This window comes from Ipomoea nil, unplaced genomic scaffold, assembly GCF_001879475.1.
Source record: "Ipomoea nil cultivar Tokyo-kokei standard unplaced genomic scaffold, Asagao_1.1 scaffold1250, whole genome shotgun sequence".
Taxonomy (NCBI): domain Eukaryota; kingdom Viridiplantae; phylum Streptophyta; class Magnoliopsida; order Solanales; family Convolvulaceae; genus Ipomoea; species Ipomoea nil.
In genome coordinates this window covers 1,216,015-1,227,577 of record NW_017617678.1, presented here as the reverse complement: position 1 = coordinate 1,227,577, position 11,563 = coordinate 1,216,015, and the positions used below count along the sequence as shown (strand labels likewise).

General features: G+C 33.7%; 2 protein-coding genes across 2 annotated transcripts; one reads left to right on the top strand and one right to left on the bottom strand.

Annotated features, from left to right (window-relative positions):
* Nucleotides 1–260: 260 nt before the first annotated feature.
* Nucleotides 261–2,147, top strand: LOC109184194 (mavicyanin-like). The gene is made up of 2 exons (XM_019334245.1): nucleotides 261–702; nucleotides 1,669–2,147. The coding sequence occupies exons 1-2, from the start codon at nucleotides 504–506 to the stop codon at nucleotides 2,016–2,018; spliced, it is 549 nt and encodes a 182-aa protein (XP_019189790.1). The 5' UTR covers nucleotides 261–503; the 3' UTR covers nucleotides 2,019–2,147.
* A 1,165-nt stretch (nucleotides 2,148–3,312) lies between these two features.
* On the bottom strand, nucleotides 3,313–9,466 carry LOC109184193 (DEAD-box ATP-dependent RNA helicase 51). The gene is made up of 12 exons (XM_019334244.1): nucleotides 8,778–9,466; nucleotides 8,239–8,424; nucleotides 7,579–7,764; nucleotides 7,044–7,130; nucleotides 6,372–6,413; nucleotides 5,897–5,968; nucleotides 5,516–5,815; nucleotides 5,136–5,174; nucleotides 4,949–5,053; nucleotides 4,491–4,559; nucleotides 4,257–4,382; nucleotides 3,313–3,840 (listed from the first exon to the last, which is right to left on the bottom strand). The coding sequence occupies exons 1-12, from the start codon at nucleotides 9,297–9,299 to the stop codon at nucleotides 3,667–3,669; spliced, it is 1,908 nt and encodes a 635-aa protein (XP_019189789.1). The 5' UTR covers nucleotides 9,300–9,466; the 3' UTR covers nucleotides 3,313–3,666.
* Nucleotides 9,467–11,563: the final 2,097 nt, after the last annotated feature.

The following is an 11,563-nucleotide window of genomic DNA, read 5'->3' as shown; positions in this document are numbered from 1 at the left end:
GGTAAGATTGGTAGATATATTAAAAACTAACGGTGTTATAACGGTGTAAGGGTGATTTGTCCAATGCAAATGAATGTACAACAATTAAAGCAAAATGTATATATTTATTAGCATAGAAAAAAGGGACAAAAATCAAGGACATAACTTGTAATGACACTTATTATGTTTTTAGATATATAAGTAATATACAATATATATAGATATATAGATTTTTGGAAGCCCTAAAGAAATATATAGTTTTTGGAAAACCAAGTCAAAGATTGATCTTCCTAGCTAAACTGCTGCAGCCATTTATCCCACTTTCTCCTTATCTCTCTCCGATCAACTCTCTCCTTCAATTCAAACCGCCATTTATCCCAGGCCACTATCTCTCCTCCATTATATTCTTAGCTTTTTAACTCACACTTCCTCGCATCAAATTAAATCCCACATTGCATTATTTTATTATCCTTCTCAAGATCGATCGATCGAGCGAGCTCCCTTTTGCATAGTCCAAATCCAAAATGCATTCTTCTTTCTTCATCGGAGTTTCCAAACTTTTTCTGTGCTTCACCTTTTTCTCTTCCACCCATTTTTTCATGGCTGCTTCGAATGAGTTTGATGTCGCCGGCGAGAAGGGTTGGGTTATCCCTTCTGCGAAAGATGATCAGTTCTACAATGAATGGGCTTCCAAGAATAGGTTTACAGTTAATGACACCCTAAGTAAGTATTTTGGTCCTCATTCTTGTATATATTAAGGTTGTCTCGTCTTCTGCTTTTGTTTAGTTTAATTTCTTCTTTTGTTGTTGGATAACGAAGAAACCCCACGACCCTTCACCTTGTGATTCTAGCCAACAAAAAATCACAAAAAAATTAGCCTAGGTTACTAATAACTAACTAGCTTAAACCAAGGGGGCAAGGATTCAAACTCGTAGCCTTGTGGTTACAAGTGTGGATCTCTTGTCATTTTAGTTGGGTTTATCCCTAGTTTAATTTCTATTTTTGTTGGATGATAAGGGAATCTCATGATCCTTTCGGGCGTAGGTAAACTTTACTACCTTTGTGATTCTAGCCAACAAAGGATCACAAAGAATAAAACAGTCTTTGTTATTCATAGCTGACCGGCTCAAATTTAAGGGAGCAAGAATTCAAACTCGTGACCTTGTGGTTACAAGTGTGGATCTCATGTCATCTTAGTTGGATTTATCCCTAGTTTAATTTCTTCTTTTGTTTGATGACGAGGGAAACCCATAACCCTAGGGTAAGTAAACAAAACAAGTAGAACAGTCTTGGTTATTCATAGATGACTGGCTTAAATTAAGGGGACAAGAATTCAAACGCGTGACCTTGTGGTTACAAGTGTGGATCTCTTGTCATCTTAGTTGGGTTTATCCCTAGTTTAATTTCTTCTTTTGTTGGATGACGAGGGAAACCCATGACTCTTTTGGGTGTAGGTAAACTTTACTTTGTGATTCTAGCCAACAAAGGATCACAAGGAAGTAAAACAGTCTTGGTTATTCATAGCTGACCGGTTCAAACTAAGGGAACAAGAATTTAAACTCGTGGTATTATGGTTATAAGTGTGGATCTCTTGTCATCTTAGTTGGGTTTACCCCTAGTTTAATTTGTTCTTTGATTATGGTTTTACTTGGTTTCCGTTATATTGTTGTGCATGAAACATGTATGTAGAGTTTGAGTACCAGAAGGATTCAGTTATGGTGGTGAGCCAAGAGGAGTATGAGAAGTGCCGTTCGGATCATCCCATGTTCTTCTCCAACGCCGGCAAAACGGTATACAAGCTGGACCGGGCGGGCCTGTTCTATTTCATCAGCGGGGTTTCCGGCCACTGTGAGAGAGGGCTGAAGATGATCGTCAAGGTTTTGGAGTTAGAAACCCCACCTCCGTCAGATGATCAGACGCCCGGAAATTCCCCTCCGGCGACCGGCGGTGCAAGAAAGTTGGGAGCTCTTGACCACGATTCTCCGGCTCGGATGGCTTTCTTATTCATGTCACTCCTTGGGACCATTATCTTCATGTAATTCATTCTGGTTGGTTTATGTTTAGGAAATTGGATCCTCAAAATTTTTATATTACTGATTTTATTTAGTACTGATATTAGATTTTGTTAAAGCAGTCTTTAACAAGTAGGTTGGATTACAATACTACATAATATGTTTCTGATTTAATTGGAATGGGGATTTTGGTTTCTCTTTCACCATATGTCTTTGTTGGATATCATATTTTTCAATTGCATGTTGATCTGACAATAGCATCTATCTTTTTTTTTTTGGATGACGAGAGAAACCCCACAATTCTTTGATGAGGTGTAAATAAATCTCGTCTTGTAATTTTGGTTGACAAAGGAAGTAACCATAATTGATCGGCTCAAACTAAAGGGGCAAGAATTCAAATTCCTAACCTTGTGATTATAAGTGTGAATCTTTTGCTATTTTGGCTGAACTTACCTGATAGCTTCCATCTTATGATTAATATAAGTGATGCGAAAAATGAACAAAAATAATTAGAAAAAAGTATCAAATAGGCCAATAAACTTAGTTTGTAGAATTGAACCATCAAACGAAAAAGTGTGAGCAATTAAAACATTAAACCTGCAAAAAATGTGCAATTATCATTTTTTACTTGTTGCAAGCAACAAGTTAAATTGATGACTTGGCATTTAATATAATTAATTTTAAAATGTTAATGCTTACATGGATGATTTAGTGGCAATAGCATAAGTTATATAAAAATTTATTTTAATTATTATTTTAACAAATATTAAAAAAATAAAAATAAAAATAAAAATAAAAAACCTTCTTACTTTGTCTGATATGGACAAAGGGGAGGCAGCCATGGTTATCTCCTCCTTCCTCTGATTTGGATGAAGGGGAACCAGCCATGGTTGCCCTCTCTATAATGGACTTCAGATTTTTTTTATTTTTTAATTGAATAATTAAAAAATTTTCATGTGACATGTTAAATAAAAAATTTATCTGCAACTTATTATTTATTGCACACATTTTTAATGTTAAATGGTTTAATTACACATTATTTTTATTCAATGGTCTAATTACACAAACCATTTGGGGTCTATTTGACGCTTTTTTTAGATAATTATGAAAATTTTGAAAAAATGTTCCTTATTAGAAACATCCATCTTATGATTAATAAGTATAGTGAAAAATGAACAAAAATAATTATGAAAATTTTGAGAAAATATTCCTTATTAGAAACACATTCTCAAAAATAATTATGAAAATTTTGAGAAAATGTTCCTTATTAGAAGCATCCATCTTATAATTAACAAGTGTTGTGAAAAATGAACAAAAATAATTATGAAAATTTTGAGAAAATGTTCCTTACTAGAAACACATTCTCAAAGAAAGACAATAGTACAACAGAAAACTCAAAAAGAAAATACAATAATCTTTCTTGTAATTCTTAAAACCATAATAAATAAACAAACATAAACAGAGGCTAACAGTTGAAAGGTGAAATACTAAAATTGTTTTTTTTTTTTCCCTTTCCCTCTATATCCTGTAAACATGGTACAAAATGATGCCTTAGACGTTTTAGGAGCTCGATTTTCTACTCTTGGAACAAAATTGTAAAATGGTGCACAAAAAGGAATATTCTCATGTTAGCCATTGACACAGAAACTTTTTGCAGCTTCTTCATTAGACTTCACTAGTATCTTACAAATTGCCGCTGGTCATTCTCACCTTTATTCCCATAAGGATTGCTTTCACTGAACCCATTTCTTCTTTCGCTTTTGTGCTTCTTCCTAAACTTGGATGCGCTGCTGTCTATATTTAGATTTACTTTTGGAGGAGAAGAAAAACAGAAGGAAGCTGCAACAGCCTGCCAAAACACATGAAGATTTTACCGTAAATAAAGAAAAGCTACAACATAATTCTTCAACTAAATCTTTGTGGTCCTATGCATTAACTTTTGTGACGATAGTACGATACCAGTGGCTTAGTTCAAATAGAGTCGTGGCACAAAGTAAACAATTGAATACAAGCGTATTTTTGTTTAACGAGGAACCCCACAAGTATTTTGAGTGTGGGTAAACCTCATCTTGTGACTCTAGCCAGCAAAGGACCACAAGAAGGTAAACCAGCCAAAGTTATTCATAGCTGACCGGCTCAAACTCCAAGGGCTAAGGGTTCAAACTCGTTACCTTGTGGTTACAAGTGTGAGTCTCTTGCTATATCTTGGCTGGGGCTACCCCCAATATAAACGTATTTGGCATTACAGTTAAAAGAAAGGAGTACCTGCAAATCAAGCCGATGAACATTGAATATATCCTTCATGGAGTGTGAATTATATGCCAATATATAGGATCTGTAAGCCTCTCTAGCAGATTTATTCAGGTAATAATTATTAGAAACCAACTTCTCCTGCAGCAAAACCAAAATGCCATTTCATTCTGGTTAGCACTGTTCCACAAAGCAACCAAACAAAAAGTGCAAATCACTTGTCAAGGAAAACATTCAAAGCAGAATTACCAGGTGGGACTGCACATTGGCAAGCTTTCTGTCCTCAAACTCATACTGTTTTACCGGGACTTTCGCAGCCTGCCAAATAATAAGTGTACATAAAAACACTAAGATTAGAGAATCAATCAAACTCCACATGCATACAGAACAGTAAAAACTCATGCATTGCAAATATTAATGCTATATTCCTTTTTCAAATAGCCAACTATTTCTACTGAGCAATCTCCATAAAAATAAACACCTCATAAGTCATAACTTGTCCCAAGAAAATCAATACCTCAATAATTTTTTTCACAACATACAATCTCCATAAAAATAAACACCTCATAAGTCATAACTTGTCCAAGAAAACCAATACCTCAATAATTTTTTTTCCCAACATATAGCCTAGAAAAATTTACAAGTCACTTCCCCGCACTATCTGTAATGATTACTTTAAATAGTTCATCCTTAATAATACAACAGACCTTAAGATAGGCAAGAAATTTCAATTCCTCTGGAATCAGGAAGAGCAATGCATTTCCTTTTGCACCTTCCCCACGTGCTGTTCGACCAACTCTATGAATATATTCCTGTCATGGGCACACCAGTATAGTTAGAGCACATTCAATTGACTTCCAATCTTAAAGTAAATAACTGCTGAGTAGTGAGTACCTTAGGTTCATCTGGGGGGTCATATTGTATAATCCAGTCCTACAAAGGAAGAGAGATGAGAGTCAATACATGATAATTCTATTCATAAAATTAAGGTCTCTCAAACAGGAAAGAGGGATTACTTTTGAAGGATTTTATAGCAAATTTATAATGGCAATAACTTCCTACTCATAATAAATTAATCTAATTTTTGAAGGAAAGAATACCATTTAAATATATAATAATTGTTTTCCTCTTGTCCTCTATTTTAAGTCATTAACCCACTCTACAACCTCCTCTGCTTACTAATACTTATTAAAAATCTCTATCTTTTAGGGATTTCAAAATCACTGGCAACCAACAAAAATAAATATGATGACAATAAAGGTGAAGGAATATACCACAGACGGAATATCAAGTCCCCTTGCAGCAACATCAGTACATAACAATATGCCTTTTTCAGCTTTGCAGAAATCAAAGAAAGTAGTGGTCCGCTTCTGCTGCTTTTGCTTTCCATGAATATCAAAGCACTCAATTTGGATATACCCAAGAAGTTCCGAGTGGAACTTTACAGAGTTGCACGAAGAGAAGAAGACCATTATTTTCTTTGATAAGTTCCTCTTCAGGAAGGAATAAAGAAGGGTAAATCGCTTAGCACTTGGAATGACACAGTACCCTTGCTGCAGTCCTTCATTAGTGGCCTAAATTTCACAAAAACAAATAAATAAATGGAACCAAATGTCATAATAAAAGTTAAAACAAAAGCAGTACTACAGATGTACCCTCTTTCTTCCATCATCCACATCTATATAGATAGGAGTTGTCTGAAAAGACAAGCGAGCCAGATCCTCAACCTGTAAAGGGTCAACATTTTATCTAAGGTGAGCAATAACAATTGAATCTTGGAAATAGAAGGAAAAAAAAAAAGCATTTGCACAATAAAGTTATTATTGGTGTTTTTATATTATTAAAGTCATGAACTATATGTGGCAAATAATACCATGCAATCCATTTTTGGGATTCTTCTACTTAGCATGCTGTAAATTGTTATAACATTTAACTTACCATTGACAAGTTAAAAGACTCCAAGCTTTGTAACAAACATTAATTTTAACAATCATGTGATGCTGTGTTTAGGAAATCATAATTCCAACCAGTTACTAGAATATCTGCTTAACAGGATATCATTTTTCTTTTCATTGAAGGTAGTGATGCTTTTTTAAGTAGGCAAGAAAGGGGACAGCTGGTTCAGAATACCTTCTTAGTCTGTGTAGCTGAAAATAGAGCAGTTTGTCTACCCTGAAAGGCAAGTAGCAATTCTGTTACTTCAAAACAACTGGTGTAAAATATCATGTTTTGGTGATCAAAGAGTAATTTAAAGACAGCATCTGCCACTACACACAATGGATACCAAATATCAAGATTCAATAAGCAAAGGTAAACAATTGTCAAGTACAATAAAGATAGAAGTTCAAGATAACTTATCAAGACATACATAAGAAAATAAACTACAAAAGATTATCCATATCAGCTTAAACAGGTTATTTAGACCACTCACCATTCAACAAGTTTACATTTAAATATCAGTATAAAAATTGCTACCATCGAATATATAGTTATTCAATTGTTGCCTTACAACCAGAGTTTTTTTTTTTTCTAAATACCAAATGATTAAACACAAATATTCAACGATTTTCTAATTATAGTTCACTGTATTGCAAAACTATATCATCAGGATCGCCATAATTCAAACTTTAGCATCCAAGTGGAGTATTTTTGAATTAGAAATGATAAACACCAACGTAGAGAAAACTCAAATGGAAGTTTCTACAGCTTTAACAAAATATCATATGGAACAGACTCTTTAAACCCAGGAGTAAAGGTACAACTAAAACAGTTAAAGAATTCATAGTAACAAGTAATCAGTACCTCTTTTGGAAGAAGTCTCATTATTTGCTTCATTTCTTCTTCAAAATTTGCTTCTAATATCCTATCCGCTTCATCAATCATGAGGCACTGCAAATCCCATATATATTAGTTAAAAGTCAGATGCTTCCTGAGTTACTCTATGAATGCAAATATCACCTAAGGAAGAGAAATGAACAACAGCACAGCAATTGTTTTGAAAAAGGAAATTCATAACTTCAAAGGACAGCCCACAGAAGCTGAAGCGAGACTGATAAATGAAAAGAGGGTGGAGCAGGGATCAAAAGAAGACAGGGAAGGGTTTATAATATATTATAATCTATACCCTACTCATGTCAAGATGATAATCACATCATAGTTCTTAGTGAATGATACCATTAGCTATAGTATGGACAATCAATCATTTACATCAAAATATGGGCTATAATGAGATCAGATATCTCTTATTTTCAGTAAGAAAAGTGATTCCAAATGGACTTCAAAGTGTTTTCATCTATATAAATAAATAAAATGTTACAACTAAGAAACAAACCGGTACCTTCAAGTTTTTGTAAACAAATCCCTTAGTGTTCTGAAGGTGATCAAGAAGTCGACCTGGAGTACCTATTAAAAGATTTACTCCTTTTTGAATACGTTCAGCTTCTCCTCTTCGTGTTGCACCTCCAATAACCAATCCCAGTGTCTGGGAATGATACTTGAGAAGTTCTTTTGCCACAGCATGCGTCTGTACCATTATTGTAGGTTAGGTTAGAATTTACAAATTTTGATCTCATATAATACACCAGATTTCAAAAAGCATCTTCTGCTCTTCTACTTATATCATATACAAGAGCTTGATTATATAATATATATGTGTGTGTGTATACATATATATACATATATATACATATATATATATATATATATATATATATATATATATATATATATATATTCATCAATCCAACCAAATAGAGCTTAGTTTAAGAATATAGGGCAACTATTTTTTAAACTCTCATCCTGAAGATCAATGGTAATAAGTTAAGTTTTGTGTTGCTATCCAAGAAGTATACAAGAATGACATATAACAGTTGTAGGGAACAACAAATAACCAATGATGCTATGATATTTCTACTAGATGAACAGATATTACCAAAAAATAATAACATTGATCTGCAAACCATGTAAAGAAAACAATGGTATAAAATGGATTATTTACCTGTATGGCCAACTCCCTTGTGGGGCAAATGACAATGACTCCAGCTCCATTGCGATGTGTAAATTTCACATTAAACAACAATTCCACAGCTGGTATAAGAAAGGCAAGGGTTTTACCAGAACCAGTCCTTGCAGCACCCAGAACATCTTTTCCTTCCAACATTGGTGGAATTGCTCTGGCTTGGATCTTCAATCAAACCAGAAAATTTAAAAGAGAAATTTAAAAACAACTTCATCCCTAACAATTTGCATAAACTCTATACATAGAATGATGAAATTTATTTCCATGATTTTGCAACAAAGCTGAGGGAAATGTCGGTGAATGCAGTTTATTTTTAGCTACAAAAAAGTTCAGTTTTACATCATCTATTATCTGCTTGCAATTATACTTTCCAAGCTTACTCTCAAGTATACCAAATGCAACCACACTTGCAAAATCAAGTCAAACTAAATTTGATTGATCTATATATACTAAATTATAAACCTACTATTGCAAATTGTTTAAAAAGTATTCAATAGAGATTCATTCACAAGTTTTACCTGAGTCATGTACTCAAACCCCATTTCATTAATAGATTTCATGGTGAGTTCCGAAAGCCCCAGCGTGGCAAACAACTCTGTGCTCATAATCCCAGAGCCCGAACTCCTCACTGCCTTCTTTATCTCCTTCCTCGTCTCATCCTCTTCCTCTTCCTCTTCCTCTTCTTCCTCTTCCTCTTCCCCTTCCTCTATTCCTTCATCGTCTTCTTCTCTCTTTCTCACCAAATTCTTCTTTTTCTTCTCTTCCTTCGACCCCTGTTCTCCCAGGTTCTCATCCTCATCTTTTTCCATCCTTTTTGCCAAATCCTTCCTCTTCTTTTTCTTATCTTTCTTCAAGCTCTTCTCTTCGCCCTTTTCGTGCTCACTGCCATAATTTTCGTTCTCTTTCAATTTCTCCACTTCTTCTTCAGCAACTGTGGGGCTTCCATCGGGCATGTTTTCATGGTTGCTATGCTTCTTCCTTGAATCGCGCTTTCTTATCCGCTTCCTTTTGGTGGAATCGACCTTGGAGATTTCCGGCATCACGACGACCACACAGCTGAAAAATTGGAGTTGATACTGAGAATCTAGGGTTTATGCAATGGGTATCACGACACCACACAGCTGAAAATTTGAAGTTGATACTGAGAGTCTAGGGTTAATGCAGGGTATCACAACGACCACAACTGAAATTTTGAAGTTGATACCGAGAGTCTAGGGTTTATGCAAGGGTATAAGGAACAGTTTCAGTTTGCTACTTGGAGGGTTTAATAGTCCGGCCCAACTTGAGCAGCCCAGTAAGAAGTTTAGGACAATTTATATCATCCCTCGTGGACGGTCCACACCAATTATTATTACATGGACTATGGTCAACGGCAAATTATGTTGTGCATCCGTATGCACCATGCATGGTGCATACGGATGCAAAAACGACGTCGTTTTAATAAAACGCGCGTCTCCCCTTAAAAAAAAAAAATCAAGTTCGATTCACAGCAACAGCATATGAACTAAAATTCCATAATCGATGAACTATAATTCCATAATTGATGAACTATAATTCCATAATCGATGAACTATAATTCCATAATCTATTCTATGAACTAAAAATTTCAGAATGAATGAACTAAAATTCCATAATCTATAAACTAAAATTTCAGAATCGATGAACTACAATTCCATAATCGATGAACTATAATTCCATAATCAATGAACTATAATTCCATAATCTATGAACTAAAATTTCAGAATGAATGAACAATATAATGTTGTTGCTGGGAATCGAACCTGAATTTTTTTTAAAAGGGAGACGCGCGTTTTTTAATAAAACGACGTCGTTTTGGCATCCGTATGCACCATGCATGGTGCATACGGATGCACAGCATAACGTTTGATGGTCAACATAGTTGTGTGGATCATAAATACAAAATACATTTTTAATATATTAAAAGTACATTATTTGAAACCAATCATTATGCTATGGAACTGTGTTCACCATGTCCCAAACGGTAACGGTGCTTACGGGTACCACCCTTATTTTCCACCAATTTTTCTTTCTTTCTTTTTTTTCAGCGCGATTTTTCTTCTTCATGTTCACATTTTGCGGTTTCACTTCCTCTTCAAGCAAGTTTCTTCAACACTCATAAATTATGAATGTGCAAGCATGGATTTATGAATGTGCAATTATGAAATTATGAATTTTCTGTTATGAGATTATGAATGTACAGAAAATTCATAATTACATAACTATAAATTGATAATCTCATAACAGAAAATTCATAATTTAATATATATTTTTTATGAGATTATGAATTTTCTGTTATGATATTCTGAATGTACAAAAAATTCATAATTTCATAACTGTAAATTCATAATCTCATAACAGAAAATTCATAATTTAATAAATGTAAATTCATAATCTGAACATAGAATGCAAAACGCCGTTAACATTAACTAAAAAAATTTTTTTGGTAAAAACGATGTTGTGACCGTGTTCACAAAGCATGGTGAACACATTTCCAGGGCATAATTTGCGATTTGAAACTATATTATTTGAATACTAAAAATACATTATTGTATATATGATCAAATAATGTACATTCAGTACACAAATAATATAATTTTAGTATATTAAAAATGTATTTTATATTTATAATCCAGACGTTAGGGGACTTAGATCCAAAATACACAATTTACATACTGAATGTTCACAATTTGAATTGTGAACATTTAGTATATAAATTGTGAACATTTAGTATGTAAAATTGTGAACATTCAGTATGTAAATTATGAATATTCAGTATGTAAATTATGAATATTCAGTATTTAAATTGTGAACATTCAGTATATAAACTGTGAACATTTAGTATGTAAATTGTGAACATTCAGTATGCAAATTGTGTACTTTTGAATTCGGATCCACCTTGCAAGGTGGACCCAGGTTCACAGAATAATTTGCCGGTCCACACAACTGTGTCGACCATAGTCCAAAAACGTCGTTGTTTCTTTAAGTAAAGAAACAGTAGTCGTTAAAATTTTTAACAAATCTCATATTTTGTGTGTGTTTAGAACAAAATGAAACTACAATGTATCTAAAATGAAATTCAATAACAACTTAACAAGTCTCACTATAATAAGACTATTGTATGTATAATGTTAAATCAAACTGTAGTTGAAACAAAATGAAACTTTAGTTGTACTAAAATAAAACTACAACGTATATAAAATGAAACAGAATATGTTATACAAACAGAATTAATTACACGGAATGAGTGTCGTTTCTTTTCATTAAAAGAAACGACACCGTTTTG